General features: G+C 41.4%; 1 protein-coding gene across 2 annotated transcripts in view; it reads right to left on the bottom strand.

The window, feature by feature from the left end:
• Window positions 1–17,804, bottom strand: part of Bub1b (BUB1 mitotic checkpoint serine/threonine kinase B) — a 53,904-nt gene that overhangs the window by 20,921 nt on the left and 15,179 nt on the right. Inside the window, exons 6-12 of one of the 2 annotated variants that reach the window (XM_034495327.2) lie at window positions 16,094–16,260; window positions 14,040–14,254; window positions 13,734–13,825; window positions 11,705–11,931; window positions 6,880–6,992; window positions 1,472–1,581; window positions 313–362 (exon numbers count right to left, since the gene is read on the bottom strand). In XM_034495327.2, the coding sequence (XP_034351218.1) occupies window positions 313–362; window positions 1,472–1,581; window positions 6,880–6,992; window positions 11,705–11,931; window positions 13,734–13,825; window positions 14,040–14,254; window positions 16,094–16,260 (974 nt within the window). The remainder of the gene's footprint in view (window positions 1–312; window positions 363–1,471; window positions 1,582–6,879; window positions 6,993–11,704; window positions 11,932–13,733; window positions 13,826–14,039; window positions 14,255–16,093; window positions 16,261–17,804) is intronic. The other variant, XM_076929482.1, reaches the window with a different exon arrangement.

Below are 17,804 nucleotides of genomic sequence, written 5' to 3'. Positions count from 1 at the left end.
TGTTTATTTTGCATATGTATCAGCACATTTTTGTTGTCAGTGACTGTGTGAAGGGCACTGGGCTCTGAGGATAAAAACACAGGTGATTTGAGCTCTACAATGGGTGCCTTAACCTGTCAGGATATTCTGCTGGCCCTAAACTAAGTACTTCAAAGAAGTAAAAAATCTTATAAAAATATTCTCTCAAGCCACATGTAATAAATAGTATGTGCTCATTGTCTTCTTATAATTACTTTATTGTAATTAAGAAAAACACTGTTGCTATATAATACATTTGTTGTATTTCTCAAAATGCTGTCAAATACAACTTACCTTTAGAGTTAGGGTGTTCTTGAAAAATGTTTTCAACAGGTGAAATTTCCCTGTGAAGAAATTTGTTAAAAAGAAAAAAAAATGTGCTCAATACCCACAAGAAACCTTCTGTTTTAGAGAGAAGCTCACATAGTCCAGGGAGGCTCCAACCAACGCAGTGGACAGGGTCTGGAACTGCTACCTCCCCAAACTGGGACAACAGGCAGCTGCCACATGACAACCATACTGCTTTTAAAGTTTGAGGACTTTCTATTAAACACAATCTTGTTCATCCTCTTAAAGAGGGAACCATTACACACTGAAAATGCTATGAGTATATGTGATAACACAAGAACAGTCAAAGCAGATTACAATAACCTAAGCCACCAATTTTATAAAACAAAAATAACAGCACCACAGAAGGCACATGTTAGTGTGAACAACAGATTTTTTTGTGTGGTAATTATTTGAGTTTTGATTTATTTATTATTATTTTTTTTAAAGACAGGGCTTCTCTATGTCATCCTGGCTGTTCTGGAACCTAGTCTGTAGATCAGGCTGGCATCAAACTCAGAGATCCACCTGACTCTGCTTCTGCCTCTGCCTCCCAAGTGCTGGGAATGAAGACATGTGTGACCATGCCCATCTTTGAGTTGTGATTTTAATTAGTATATATTCAATGTACACAGCACTGAGCTGAGGTTGATAAGGACAAGTATGTAATGTACTTTAAGTGTATGTCCTCACCCCACAGTTTGCTTTTCTGAGATACTGTCTTACCAGACTTTATCAGTTAGACTGACTTTGATCATTCTGCCTTGGCCACCTGAGTACTAGAGTTACAGGACATGCACCATCACTTTTATACTTTTGGGGGGTGGGGGGCAGGACCTCATGTACCCCAGGCTGGACTTTTGGCCTTGAATCCTTGATCCTCCTGCCTCCAACCCCCAAGTGCTAGGGTTACAGGCATGAACCACTGTTGGCTCAACAAACATTTATTTTTATTTTCACCAAGGAGAAGTCAGCATCATATACTCCCTCTTAGCATGAAACCTTATGGCAACGTTTGTACAGCTCATCACTCAGGACTGCAAAAGGTTGAGGAGACTCCAAGCAGCCAGAATCAAGTTTGTCCTATGATCTGTGAGCACTTTGCCTTCCACCACAGTGGTCTTACCTGGGATTCAAGCTTAGTGGACAGGACAGAGGCACTCCCGACATTTCCTGAGACTCTGAAGCAATCTGCAATCTGGCTGGTTCCTTTGTAAGCATCTTCTCTTCTTGCTGCTTATATTAACATAAATAAAACAAATGTCCCTCCCATACAGAAAATGCTATTTTTAAGTTTTAGTGCTAAAATTGTTTTACCACTTTCTAGACATCTGCCAACCACATCAGACAAAAGGTCTCTTGTAGAGAGAATCTCTTGTGTAGTGTACGGAAGTATCACCTATCAATTAAAAGCTGATTGGCCAATCAGCTGAGGCAGGAAATAGGAGATGGACATTCCAATAGGGAGAGAGAATTCTAGGATAGAGTCAAGCACAAGAGATTTGCCCCAAACTCTGAGGAGACAGATACATGAACCTAAGAAGCGGTAACTAACCACAGGGCAGGAATTAGACTAATTTAAACTAAATAATTGAGGTAGCAGAATGACCCAAAGCTTTTGGCCAAGGCATTCATTCATAAATAATTTAGTCTCAGAATCATTTCTGGAACTTGGGCACAGAATGGTGTCCAACAAGGGGTATGTTAGCCAAGCATAGGGCATGAGAAGGCTCAGAAAGCCCAGCAAGAAAGCTCAGAGAGCAGCTGGAAAGGCAGGAAATAAGCACTTCCCAGAGCCAGACCATTTCCTAGCCCAGTGGGAGGCTAAGTCCCTTTAAGAGAGAGCAAGCTGAGCCTCAGGCATATCCCACATGCAGAAAAACTTCCCAGAGCTGAGGCAGATATGCTTGGCTCCCAGCCAGAACAGGGTATGAGGCTCCGATCTCAACGAAGTGCAAACTGTGCCTACAGTCCAGAACCAGTAAGAGCAGCCTGCTAGACTGAACCAAAGAAACGGAGTTAGCCACCACAGACAGGCTTTGGCCTCAGGAGCCTGCAAGACACACATAAAGGCAAAAGGAACTTTTGTTTTGCTTTGTTTTTGAGACAGGGTTTCTCTGTGTAGCTCTGGCTGTCCTGGAACTCACTCTGTAGACCAGGCTGGCCTCAAACTCAGAAGTCCACCTGCCTCTGCTTCCCAAGTGCTGGGATTAAAGGTGTACGCCACCACTGCCTGGCTTAGGCAAAAGGAACTTTATCTTGGGGCCATATCGGGACTCTAAAGCCCCAAACTTCTGAACTGGTAAGGTATTAAGTTTGAAAATAAAAGGGAGAAACAAACATACAAACACTGGGAATAAAAAGAAAAAAAAAACATAGGAAGAAATATTTAATTTGAAAATAAGAAAGAAGTTCTTAAGGAGAGAGTTAGAAATTAAATAGAAAAATATTTTCTATGTTAAAAGGGAAAATGCAATGACACAATGTATCTGGATCCCATATAATTTTTTCTCTTATCAGCATACAAATAATTATTTTTACAGTAATGACTATACTTTTATATATCCTTTTTAAGAGAGATCAGAATAAAACACCTAGATAAGGAGAGAACTGAAAGATGGAATGCTAGATTGGAGGGGGGGGGTTATAGAACAGAGGTTAGAGGATTCTTTTAAATCAGAAGCTTCAAAAGACTCCAATTTGGAATCTACACTAACAGCAAAAAATGTAGTTCTAGATGAGAAAAATGCACAAAGGCTTGAGGAATTAGAATGGCAGCCCATAGAGATGCAATATTTGAATTAAGAATACAAATTAGGATTAACTACTACTTTAGAGTGATGTCATACAATAGATTATATGTTTTATTTTATAGAGTCTGGAGAATTAAGATATGTACACAAGTCGACACACTATACTATTGATACTTATTCAGAATTCCAATGGGCTTCTGCCCTCAATTCTGAAAAGGCTGATTCTGAGATTGCACATTTATTAGAGCTGGCAGCCATCTTGGAAATGCCTTTGAGGTAAAGCTGATGATGCTCAGGTAGGTGCATCCACTAGACTACAGCAATACTCCAGTCATTATGGCACACGGTCTGCTGCAGATGTATCTTACACTCTTACAGGCCAAGCAACGATCTAACAGGGCTTTAAAGGAAATACTCATAGAGCAGAAGGGGGATATGACATCTCCTGGAGATAGATGAAATAATGCTTTATGGACTTTAAGATGTCAAAGAGATAGAGAACACAGCTGCTGAGATACACTGTATTATGGGGAAAGAACCCTGCTGAACTAAATTAGCCTGTTTATATTAAGGTTGTTTTCCTAACCTCAGAATGAAAGGAAAGAAACACGTTACTTGGTGGTGGGTGTGGAATATTTTGCCTTTGTTACAATAGGAGAAATAAGGCTGTGGACTCCCTCCAAATTGATAAAAATCAGGTTTGACAGGAGGAGACCCCCTAAAGATCTAGGCTGCACCTGTGAAGGAAGAAACCAAGAACAGAACATGTAACATAAATTGCTGATCTATCTCTATGGGAACAACTCTGAGACTGGTTGAAGCATGGAAATGTCTCCAACCAGGACTTCAGCTATGCATAACTAATAAATCTTGTTGGCTATAGAATCCTCAGGACTAATCATGCCATCCTTTCAAATGGCATAGATAGAAATTTATATTTCAGTTTAGTTATCTAGCCCAAACTAACTTACAAAGACAGACAGAAGCCTTATCTGCCTGAATAGAGAGCAGAGAATCATCTTTAGCTTAGTGTGTCCATTGCACAGTCCACACATGTGCTAAAACGGACATGTGCGTCACTTGTGAACCTTTATGTTTATATATACAATGAGGTTAAAGAAGCTCCAACAAGACTCACCTTTGGGGTGCTGACAAGGGTGCTGAGTCACTGAAGACATATTTACTTCAGCATCCTGCTTGACCCTGCCTCAGGCTGCCTCAGTGCTGTTTCCCCAAATTCTACATCCGGGACAATTTCCAAACGGCTAACTAGATCAACCAGCATCACAGACTGTTCAAGTCAGGACTTCATTTAAGCCATGAACTTTCTCAGCACACAGAAAGTGGACAGCAAACGTTACAGCTAGCTAACCAATATTCCAATTTTCTTAGCCCTAAACCCCACCTTGAAAAAGGGAAATGATGCCCCCAGACAGCAGGAAGCAATTAAGAAAGTGACGCCCCCTTTCCAAGGGATGGGCTGGGTGGTTTTTGGTAGTTCAATGAATGTTGGATGTTTGTCTTCATTTAAGGGGAAGGGTTATAAATATTTGCGATCTTGGGCAGGGAGGAAACAAAATAAGGGAGGTTAGATTCAGGGATTTTTTTTCTCTTCCTTTTTCTTTCCTCTATCCTTCTTTTTCTCCTATCTATAAGGCTAGGGGGCAAGAGGGGAGAAGGGATGCAAAGGAAAAAAAGGATGTAGGAATAATAGGATAAAAGGGTAGATTATTGAATCTACTCTTTTAGACCAAAAAGCATCAACAAGAGAAATATTTTTACAGTGGTATGGACTTTGTACGTTGATACAGGTAGGATTTTATTTTGCTACAACATACTATGTATGTTTCCGCTCTTGTTTAAGGGATTGTACCTATGCAATGTGAAGTTCTAGTCCTTGAAAGCTACTAGTACAGCCTTTGTGGCGCACGCCTTTAATCCCAGCACTTGGGAGGCAGAGGCAGGCAGATTTCTGAGTTCAAGGCCAGCCTGGTCTACAGAGTGAGTTCCAGGACAGCCAGGGCTACACAGAGAAACTCTGTCTCAAAAAAAATCAAAACAAAACAAAAAGATGTTTTCAAAGTTGAACAGATGGTAAATAGCTAGAAATAATCAATGCTTGCCTATTCTGACAGACTCTAGATAGACGGTCTTCACAAACCTCAGAGATCCACAGAAAATGGCATGTAAGGATGTTTTGTTAACAAAAGGACTTTTTTGACAAGACAGGTCTGCTCCTGACAGCATCCCCACTCTACTTCAAAGAAGATAAAGATGATGAGTACTGAAGAACCTCCTTAGGGAGTTTATTTCAAAAGCTGTAAACTAGTCACTGGGCACGACTGCCCTTGCTTCAACTGCTGACAACATGTCCAGGCTGGACAAATGAGACACAGGGAAGTCAACCGCCAGCTTTGCCAAGACAGGGTCAGTAGCTCTTCATAATTTCTGCTTCACAGAAAAGTCTATCAGATATTCTGGGCCAGACTGAAGAGGGATGCGCCAATGTTCTAGAAACAATTCTGGGGGACTATACAGACAGACAGCTTTCTCTGTCTTTTCTATAGTTTTGGAAGCTGCTTGTCTTCACTTCCTACATACTCAGGTAATATTTATTCCCCCTCAAGTCTCTGATGGGGTTAAAGACTAATTATAGTCTCACAATTAAACTCAAGTTGTTAGGATTTAAGATGTTTTTAGGTTAGTAATGCAAGTTATGATAGAAAACAATTTAGGTGCAGAACTCTGAACTCACCAAGACAGAATAGATAATAGAAAACTTTCTCCAAGGTTGCCAAATACATATGGACTGGACCTAATAGTTAGTTATCATAATTGTTATTATTGTTTATAGTTTATTATTAAAAGAAAAAGAGCCTTTTATTGGATTAAAGGGGGGAATGTAGAGAAAAATCTCTTGTGTACTGTATGGAAGCATTGCCTATCAATATAAAGCTGATTGGCCAATGAGCCGAGGCAGGAAAAAGGAGGGGGGAGTTCCAATAGAGAGAAGGAATTATGGGATAGAGTCAAACACAAGAAGAGATTTGCCCCAAATTCTGAGGAGACAGATACATGAACTTGAGAATAGGTAACTAGCCACATGGCAGGACTTAGGCTAGTTTAAACTGAATGACTGAGTTATGAGCTAGTAGAAATGAGCCAAAAGTTCTGGCCTAGGCATTCATTCATAACTAATTCAGTCTCAGAGTCACTGTTTTGGGAACCTGGACAAGGGTAGAAAAGTCTGTGGTTACAGTCAATCCAATAATTTAGGTTCCTAGTCAACTGGTACTGTTGTACTCAACTGAGTGGTGACTATATATTAAAATTTAAAAATTAACCTCATTTTAATGGACCATGACTAAAATAGAAAGTTAATATCAGCATTAACAACAAAAATATAATTGAGAATTCAGTGAATTACATTGCTTATTTCACAGGCCATAAATCCCATTTAAAGTCACTTGTTAAATTGCTTTCCTGCTAGTAATAACTAAATATATACATATATATATTTTTTTTTCCCTGTTTTTTTGAGACAGGATTTATCTGTGTAGCCCTGGCTGTCCTGGAACTCACTCTGTACACCAGGCTGGCCTCGAACTCAAATATCCACCTGCTTCTGCCTCCCAAGTGCTGGGATTAAAGGCATGAACCACAACTGCCTAGCCCAAAAATATTTTTTAGGCTGGACATGTACATCAAAGGTAGAACTCTTGTCTGGCATACCTGAGTTTTCTGTATTAAAAATCAGTTAAAAAATAAAATAAAAATGTACCTGGTTGCCAGCTCTTTCTTGCTGAACAGTCTGGATTGCTTTCAGCTTCTTCTCCATCTCTTCAATCTGCTTCTGCATTTCTTCCCTCTTCTTTGCACTGGTCAACAGTTCGGCTGGAAACAGTGAAATTAGCTGAGGCATTTTTTTTTTTTTTTTAAAGATTCATCCTGTTAAAACTGCCTCTGAGGCTCATACGGCGTACATGTTAATACTAATGAAAAGGAAAAAAGGAAAACAAGGCTCTCAATTTGAGGTCTGCTTCTCTATTCTTTTACGTATCTAGTCTAGAAAAAAAAAAAAAGGAATGCACAAGTACAATGGAAAACAGGTTCCAATGATACAGAATCCTTGGCCATTTGAAGCTAACATCCAAATATGTCAGAAACACAAAGTAATTATTTAGCGTTTTCAGCTAGTTTCGGCTACAAGCAAGACTTTCTCAAAAACACCACAAGTGTCTATAAGACAGGGCATGAGACGTAGCTTAGCTGGTGGCGTGCTTGCCTAGCATGGAACCTTGGGTCAGAAAGAACAAGGCACAGTGATGCATGCCTGTATGCGCAGTCCTTGGGAGGTAGAGGCAGGAAGATTCAAAAGACAATATCAGCCTTAGATACACAGTAAGTTCAAGGCCAGACTAAGTTACCGGAATATATATCTCAAATAAATAAACAAGCAAAACACCTCCTAAAACAAAACCCCACCAAACTTGCAGGGAGGAGGCACTATAGCCCAGTGATAGATAACTTGGTTTACAGTGCAAACCTGAAGCTCAATACAGCAAAACTGTCAAACAGCAGCAGTACCAACAGAGGGTATACAACAGTTTAGGAGATGAAGATACGCAGGTGGGGTGGGGCTGGGGCTGGAGAGACCACTCAGTGAGCACTGCATGCTCTTCCAGAGGTCCTGATTCAATTTCCAGCAACCACATGATGGCTCACAACCATCTGTAATGGGATCTAATGCCCTCTTCTGGCAATTGCAGGGTTACATGCAGATAGAACGCTCATATACATAAAGTAAATAAATCTTTAAAAAAAAAAAAAGATATGCAGGTCATATCTAGTAAAAACCCAATCATCTTTTTGATAAAAATGCAATGATACGTCCGCCTGCAGAGGGTGTGGGTCCCTCCACGCTCTCTCTCTCTGTGCATGTTCGAATCCCGCCCACCTCCTCCCGAGTCTCGTGGGGAAAAAAATGCAATGATAAAGCTAAAACTGAATGATGAGGGATCAGTCATACAAAGATCTAGGGGAAGTCTGTCTAGAGGAAGACTATTGTACTGAATCCAGAGGAAAGCTAACTTGCTTGTAGCTTCCTAGAAGGAAAGCAGTAAAAGGTGGGGTTGGAGAGGTAGTCATGTGGTATTGTGAAGAAACAGGCACTGGATTTGACCATGAACACACAGAACGCCTAAGAGAACACTGGCAGTGAGAGTGACCTCTGGGGAGGTCTGGGATCAGGAGGATGCTGGGTGTGAGAGTGCCTGCCATGTATGCACGGCTACCACCCTGCATGCATGATGGGGATTCCCAGAGCAAACTGGCTAGCCACACTAGTCTATAGACAAGCTCTGGCTTTTATCAAGACTCTGCCTCAATGAAGGAGGTAGAGAGTGATGGAGGGAAACTCCCAGTGTCACACAAATGTGCATGCCTATGCATACACATGCACATATGTAACAGTAATTTTCAAACCCAATAAGCCCATATTAAAAAGACACAATCCAGTTATTAAATTTATAAGCAATCTAACACTATACTAAGTTATCCCCCAGCTATGAGACCCTTTGCTACCTGTAGTCACTCCTGGTCACGTGGTTCTGCTCCATCTTCTTTCTCCTCCCCTTCTTCCATCCTCCCCTCTCCTTCTCTTGTTCCACCTTTCTCCTCTACTGCCCAATCACAGCCTCTATCTAGCCTTTATTGGCCAGATAAAATGGGGGAAAGGGTTCACATGAGATCACCTGAGTACATGATACACTGCTTGGGGGGTAGGGGAGCAGCCCCCCTTGAGAAAGCAGAATTAACATCGGAATACAAACGGCACCAGAGCAATGCATGGCACACATTCCTTATGCTGAGTAAGACTGGTCCTGAAGAGCTCACTTACTTGAATGTTTGGTCATCAGACAGTGGTACTACTTAAAGGATCAGGAGCCTTGTTAGAGTAGGTACGGCCTTGCTGGAGGAAGAATATTACTGGGGGTGAACTTTGGGGTTCACCCAAAAGAAAGGCCCAGTGTCTCTTCCTGCTGCTTGCAGATCCAGATCCAGAACACTCAGCTCCTTCTCCAGCACCATGTCTGCTTGCATGGCACCATGCTCCCCACCAGGATGATAATGGACTGAACCTCTGAAACTAAGCAAGCTCCAAATCAATACTTTCTTTTTAAGAATTATTAATGCCTTAGTCATGGTGTCTCTTCACAGGAATAGAACAGTAACTAAGAGAGACTGCAAACCCCACATCTCCTACAACACTCACATATACATGAGAGGGGCAGGAAGATGGCTCAGTGGGTAGATAAAAGCCCTTGCCACTCCACGATGCAATTCTAACAACCTAAGTTGTCTCCAGAACCCACCTAATGGGGAGCCCACTCCACAGTAATGTCTTCTTCATGCACCCCCCCACCCCCCACACACACCTGCCACACCTGCATGCCATACCCTCCCCTGCCCTGAACAATAGGAGTAAGGTTTTTGTTGTTGTTTTGTTTTGTTTTTTAAGAATGGGAAGTTTGCTCTTTGGGGCAGCAGAATGATGAACGAATGGCTTGAGAAGACCATGGGAATAATAAAGGACTTTAAAACAATGGGAATCCATGTGTATGACAATGATAGAGAGAGAAATGCTGGAGGGAAGGAGCACTGTTGAGAAAAGAGGACTCTAGAACTAACTGAGAAATGTGAACAGTATTTACAGAAGGAAACAGGGACGGTAAGCGGCCAGAGATGGCAGATTTGACAGTGATGAGAAATGAGACGCTTCAGGTCTTTCAATGAACTATGGGAGAAAACCAGAGCTGCAGATTAAGACTTGAAAATCTGAGACAAAATTGAATTTATCTACCCAAATCCCACTAAACCTCAGCACAGAGATTTCTTCAGCTGAGAATCAAATGTGTTTCACCTTACTTCTACATAGTAGGTATGAACTAGAAATTTTCCTTAGAAAAACATTTTTATTGAGGTACCTCCTCATCTACTTTGTTAACTTGGTTCTTTGGCACTTAGGGGTATTTCCTGTGCCAGAGACTGACTGAACCCAGGTCTTCACACACACTCTTATCACTGAGTTTCACCCTTCAGCTTAGTTTCTATTTCTTCCCAGAAATCCCACCTTCTCCTTTCTGCACAGCTTTTGATTGGCAGGTGATGCATTTACACAGTGCACAAGCGCTCATCCCTACCCTTTATGTGCACAGGTTTGCCTGCATATGCCTATGTACTACTGTGTACTTGAGGCCATAGAGGCTGGAAGAGGATGCTGGCTCCCTGGGCTCTAGTTATAGATGGGTGTGAACATGTATGCTGGGTAGTGAACCTGGGTCCTCTGTAAGAGCACCTAATGCCCCTGACTGCTTAGCCATCCTTCCAGTCCTCCAGCTCCTGATTTCAAAAGGCAGTTAGTTACTCAGTCTCACACAGACCTTTAATCCCATCACTCAGGCGGCTGAGACCAGCCTGGTCTACAAAGTGAGATGAGACCCTCAAAACAAACAAAACAAAGCCTCGCTCAGCTAACCTTGTTGGGAGCCGACTCCTAGCAGAAAGCAGCTACCATCTTTGCAGCCATCTCAGGCCATATACCCTGACAAGAGACTTGTTTTTCTAGCATGATATTTTTGCAAGCAGCCCACAACAGCTGAGCACACTCTGATAAACATCTTGTTTTGCTCACATATCTTATTTTGTTGTTTAATGCCCCCAGCTGCAAGGTGCACATCACCATGTGTCTTTATCTGTGTTCTCCTGCTTGTGCTTATACATACCCAGGATTTCCTTTCAATAAACGGACTTGATCAGACTCTCTGTCTTGTCTCCATTCTTTGAGTCTCTTGCTCCTCCATCCCCACTCTCTCTCTTGCTAGACTCTGTTGTCTGATCCCCTCGGACCTGAGCACTTAGCTCCCAAGCGTGGGGTAGTGTGGGCCTCAACATAACCCCTTGCTTTGCAACCATGTCCTCTCCCCACATAGGCACAGAGGGCTCATTTTTCAATAAGTATTTGAAATTTGTTTCATCCTCTTGTTCTAATGCCCTGAAGTCTCCAGCATTCCCTCTCCTGTGTATAAAACAACAAAACACACAGCTCCAGAACAAGAACTGCCTTCTCTGCCCCTCAATTTACAAATCTTCCCTTAATTTTAGAATGAAATAGTGCCTTGAAAAATAACAGAAATAAATATTCTAAGTGACTGCGATAGGACTAAATGTGTTAATATATATAAGCTGCTAGAGAACTGAGACTGTTTCAGGCAGCATCAAGAAAGGTGCTTAAGGAAGCTGCGCCTGATGCGATGCACGGCCTCGGCTGCGCCCTGGATGCCCCTGTAGCTGACCACCTCTTCTTTTACTCTGGAGCACAGGCCGTTTTCTCAATAAAAACGTTTTATGGAGGCACCAATAACAATTCAGCATACCTATACACACATACACACACACACACACACACACACACACACACTTGAGCTGGAGGTTGGGGGAGAAGCAGCTACACAAGCATAGAAACACCAGCACATGAAGATACAAGTAAAGGAGGGAGGCAATCTCTCTCAGACTTGCAAAGTTATTTCTTAGAACAACTCCCATACCTTCCCTTCGCTCTTTCAGCTTCTTCCGAAACGCTTCAGCTCGGATCTCCTCAAAGGAGAATTCCCCAACTCCAGCATAAATCTTCTCCTTACAGTACATCATCTTCTCCTTCTCCTCACACTCTTGCTGATGACTCTGAACTCTCTTCAAGGGGTCTCCTTCCTCTCTCCCTGGCTTTCTGGTGCTGAGAACATGGTTGATACTAGGTTCAATTTTACAAGGTGTCCTAAGGAAGGGAAACAATTTTCATTCAATCAAAGTCAAAGTGCATTTTTTCGTATTTACTTTGCCCAAACAGATAGACAACACCAGCAGCAGGACTATATATGATTTGTTTTTTAAACAAAAACAAAGTGAGGTTTTAAAAATGGAGCTAAAACAACTCCTAAGCATCACAGTAATTATATCCTAGAGCTCAGTGATGAGGTGTTTGCTTACATCAAGGCACAGAGCTTGGTCTCCAACACGAGAGCGCAAGGTGTGAGTTCAGAGGACCACCCATGCTCTGAAGAGAATTGGTAGCAAGTTAGGGTCATCCAGTCTAAATGACCACATACTAAAACTTCTTAAACCTGAGCCAAAATAAATCTTTTCTGTTTAGGAGCTGGTTGTTCAGGCATTTGAGACAGTGACTGAAAGTTGATTAAAACGTTAGGTTGGAGAATTCCAGCAAAGAATGATTCTCTTAACATGAAGAACAACTACAAATCATTAAGAAAAAACCACCTGACCGGGCATGAGGGTGCTTGAGTATAACCCCAGCATTTGAGTTGTCTATGCCCTCCACATGTGTCCATACACCACCATACACAGGTGTACATGTGTACACATACACCATACACACACACACACACACACACACACACACACACACACACACTACACACACCCCACACACATACTAAAATAAAAATTTTAAAACAGAGCCAGAGTAGTGGCACATGCCTAGAATCCCAGCATTAGGGAAGCAGAGGCAGAAGCAGGTGGATCTTGGTGAGTTCAAGGCCAGCCTGGTCTACAAAGTGAATTCCAGGACAGCCATTGTATATAGTAAAACCTGTCCCAAAAAACCAAACAAATAAGTTTAAATTTAAAAATGAAATTGACATAAAGTTCAATATCAATTCTATAAAGGTTCTGATGGCTTCCCGTGTTTTATGCTTGAGACAGAATTTTTGCCCAATATTGTACTCAGTTTGCATTCCTATGGTGCCTATCCCATGGTGTGAGTTATAAATTAGCTATAAAGCTAAAAGAATGAAGACATAGTATCATGTGCCCTTTACCCCAGCTCCTGGGAGGCAGAGACATATGAGTTCAAGGCTAGCATGGTCTAAACAGGAACTCTGTCTTAAAAAAAAAATTAAAATACATATTATTAGCTATGAGGAAATTCTTATATTGAAACAGAATTGAACCTAGAATTAGGACACACAATTAAAGTTTGGGATAATTATTTATCTATTTATTTTGCCTAATTTATAGCAAAAATACTAGGGGCTGAAGAACTGGTTCTGCAGTTAAGAGCTCTTGTACTTTCAGAGGCCCTCACTGTATTTCCAGCACCCATATGGTAGCTCACAACTGTTTGTAACTCCAGTCTCAGAGAATTCAATGCTCTCTTCTGACCTCTGTGGACACCAGACATGCATGTGGAGTACATACATGCATACATGAAGGCAAAACGCTCATACACATTATTTAATCTAGAAAAAAATTTTTTAAGTGTTAAGGATTATGAAGGAGAAAAAGAGACACCCAGAAGAGAAAAACAGGTTAAGACGAAAACTCCACTATCTGATTATTGCCAGTAACAAAACAGTGCCTCTCATGTGTATCACAGCAGCTATTTCTGCTACAGTAAGAGGACCATAATCCCGATCATTAAATTCACTAGCACAGACAACAATGACAAATGAGACACAGGCTTATTTATCTGCCATCAGTCACACCACGAGATGCACTGGGACTCTCAGGTACTTTGCCCATCCTTAGCAATCCCTCTGCATATGATGTGGAAGCACTCACATTACTGTCTGCTGGGCGCTCTCTTCCACATACGGAGTAAAGTTGGGAAGCACACTGGGTACAGACATCACAGAGGCTGGATTGCCATGAGGCTAAGAATGAAGAAAAATTAAAATGAGCACAGACAGGCAGGATGGTACACAAGTATAATACTAGCACATGGAAAGCTAAGGCAGGAGCATGGAGAGTTTAAGGCCAGCCTCGGCTTCACAGCAAGTTCAAGGTTAGGCTAAGCTAACTCAAACAAGAGCAAACCAAGAGACCAATCAAGTCTTCCCTAGATTGGCAAACACCATGAGTCCTTACCCTACGTTCCACGGGCCTGTCTGTGTTCCACGGGCCTGGCTGAAGCTCGTTCTCTTTGGCCCTAGGCATAGGGGGCGCCATCCATGGCTGGGCTACAGGCTTAGAGAACTCCAGTCTAGATGCACTATCAGCATTTTCATCAAAAACAGTGATCCTGCGATTATTGTGCACTGGCTGAGGAACTGTATTTAGGAATCCTCTGCTCTGACCTGGAGCTAGGAGAGAAAGGTGACAATGACAATGTCATGTAAAAGCCTTAATTATTAACTTAGATGCCATATAAGATACACACGTTCTGCTCCAAATTAAGAGGGACACTTCCTCAAAATGAGATTTAAAAGTTTGTTTGTTTTTTTAAACCCTAAGGTGAAGAGACGGCTCAGCAGCTAGGAGCACATACCGTTCTTGCCCAAGACCTGAGCTGAGTTCCAAGCACCCACATGGGGTGGCTCAAAACACCTGAAATTCCAGAAACCCTCCCTGACCTCCAAGGGCACCTGCACTCACATGCACACACCCATACATAGATCCACAAACATACTAATCATTAAAAATAAGTCAATCTTAATAATAAACAGTAATAAATTCTCAATGCTTCAACTAGTAACGTTTTTACACAGTTTACATTTTCTCTTTACTTTTCCCTTTATCCTAACACTTCAGTCTTTTCTTTAAGATTTATCTTTACTATTTCTGATTATGTCTAAGGGTGTTTCTGCATATGAGTATATGCCTATGAGAGCAGGTGTCGATAGAGGTCAGAGGTGTGTGTCTTCCCCCCCCCCCCCCCCCCCCCCCGCAGCTGGAGTTACATACAGCTGTGATCTGCCTGATAACAGAACAGAACTCAGGTCCTATACATGACCCATATCCTCTCTTGACTCATAACTTAAAAAGTCTTACAACCTTTTCCAGTCATCATTGTAACACTGCCTAATGTTATGTCGTTTGGTTGGTTAGTTTCAGGTGTTTTTGTTTTTGAGACAGGATTTCTCCATGTGACCATGGCTGTCCTGGAACTTACTCTATAGACCAGACTAGCCTGGAACTTAAGAGATCCCCCTGCTTCTGCCTCCTGAGTTCTGGATCAACAGCATGTACCACCACACCCAGTATACTGCCTAGTTTTATCAGAAACTAACCTAAGTATTTTTCAGTTTTCTATGTTATCTTAATTGAAATAATAGAAATGTACTAGAACCAAAACTACAGAACTAGCCCACTTACTAGGGGAACCTTCTACTGTGAGACAATTGTTTTAAGCTTTACCATGATGTCATCATGGAAAAGCCTCTGATAGTACACACTCCCTCTGCCCTAATTCTAGGCTCTCCAATCCACATTTTGATTGCTGCTAAAATGAAACCAGGAAAGGGATAAGGGAAACCAGTCAGGTTAACATGTCTGATTGTTATAAATTCAAGTAACAAAAGCTTATTTTTCTCCATACTTTCTAGACAATTTTGCTATGACCCTATTAACAGTTTTGAAAAATAGTCACTGCTAATTAAAAAGAGGGAGAAAAGTTTATGCCAGGTGTGGGGTACTGCCTATAATCCTAGCACTTGGATTCAGAAGCAGGAGAATCAGGAGTTCAAGGCCAGACTCTAACATGAAGCAAGTTTGAAGCCAACTTGAACTATAAGAAACCCTGACTCAATAAAAGAAAAAATGTATTGTTGCCTATCTTTGGTGCACAAAAGAGCATCCATTTCTGGTGCTAATCAGCTAAACATGGTATTCCCTAAATCCACTAAGGAATTAGTCTACGCAAGCTTTATTTTGACAATACCTACTATATTATTACACATACAACTACATTTGAAAATATCACATCTCAAGTATCAGCCTCACAGTCACAACATAAAGACTGTACGTTTGGCTTTCCCCCACCCTGTGATATTAGCTCTCTTTCTCTTTGCTACCTAGTATTCAGGAAGCTAGGACAGCATCCACACATGCATTTACGTGTGTTTATGTGCTGCCTTCTTACATCATTTGCCACCACAAGAGACTACAGACTCTCCAAAATAACATTTAACAAGCTCACCCACCCTTTAGAGCACCTCCAACTCGGCTGATGGGCGCTCTGGCCATCTTCTTCCCTCTGCTCTTCAGCTCAGCCAGTGTGCTTCTTTGTGGTTCAGAAGACCCCAAGACCTCTTCCTCTTCATTCCCAAGAGCCAAGAGAGCTTGTCGGGACACTCGAGCCTGGAACTGTCTAAAGTAGACAGGACAGTCAGCTTTGATAGAAATGACCAGTTCTCACCAGACTTTACATTTCTAATTTGTTAATGCTAACAATAAGAACAAACCAGAGGGGGAGAGATAGAAAACTATTCCAAGGAAACTTATTTCTCTAGGAATCAGGAGGCAAGCTTATGACATAAGGACACCCTGGCTAGGATGACTTAGAGTCCCTTAAAATTTACAAGTGACCAATTGAAGATAATCTAAAAATCATCCCCAGGTTGATCTGAGGACCAGCTAAGACTAGAAACTTGATGAAATTCAGTTTTTCAGCAATTTTTTATTATACATCTGAAAATAAAATTTGCAGAGTTGTGTTAGAAGTAAATGAGTCCCCAAATATCCTTCACCCAGGCCAACCGACTATCAGACTCCTGCTGTATCTACCCAATACACAGGGTTACCAACTGTTAGAATCCTGCATTATCTACCCCTCCCCCAACACAGTTTATTTCTTACCCAAATGAAATGAGTTTACATCAACATGACATTTTACCTTAGCATAGCTGGCAGGAACCTGAAAACTAAACTTCTATGTCACTGTTGCTACAATTTTAAAGTTTTGGAAAAACAAAGAGTAGCTTGTAGGTGCCAAACAGGGCACATCACACTCAGATCCGTCTCTCTCTGTTCCACCACTTAAATTTAAAACTCTAAACACATAAAAAGAGAAAGCCATGACTCGGAAAGGTCAGCAAAAGCAAGTGAGCTGCAGGAGTAGACCGCACATCCTCCGAGTCCTGTCTTCTCCTATGGTTTTGACCTACTTCAATGGGAATTTGGGAAACCTTCAACTCCTTGAGAAACTCTATCTTTCTGGCCAACGGAGTGGGAATAGGGGATTCTGAGAGCCATAACTATTAGAAGAATATTGGAGTGCCATATGCTGAAGACTAGGAACCCTTAACTCCTCCTCTCAGCTCACTACTGAGCTATGTATATAGAAAGGCTTTGAGAACTGAACTATGACATAATCCTCTGCCCAAGTCTCCACAAATTGAGCAGTACATGTAGGAGACAAATGAAAACAGCATCCCAAAGGCCTTAATGCTCAACCAACAATAGATCAACCATTGCCTTAAGGTGAAAAAGAATTTAAGACATCTGGAATTCAGTTTACCGAGACAACATTACTCACTCTCCAGAGACAATGATTTAGCACACTATCAGAATGAATGTCCTGCATGTAATTCATAATCCCTTGACATATTTAAAAAAAAAAAAGCGACTAATTCTCAAAGGAAAGAAAAAAAACAAACACCAATATAAAGATTATCCATTGATGAGATTTTAAAATAACTATTATAACTATGACTCATCAGATAAAAATAATTCTTTTTTAATTTTTATACGTCTTGCCTGCATGTATTTCTGTGTACCATGTGTGTGCCTGGTGCTGTGAAGGCCAGAAGAAGGCCTCAGATCCTCTGATCCTCTAGAATAAAGGCACCATGTTGGTACTAGGGACTATAGTAGACTAGACAGAAACAAACAAAAAAAAAGCTTAATTCATAC

Source organism: Arvicanthis niloticus, chromosome 2 (genome assembly GCF_011762505.2).
Source record: "Arvicanthis niloticus isolate mArvNil1 chromosome 2, mArvNil1.pat.X, whole genome shotgun sequence".
Classification (NCBI taxonomy): Eukaryota; Metazoa; Chordata; class Mammalia; order Rodentia; family Muridae; genus Arvicanthis; species Arvicanthis niloticus.
This window is presented reverse-complemented; position numbering and strand designations above follow the sequence as displayed.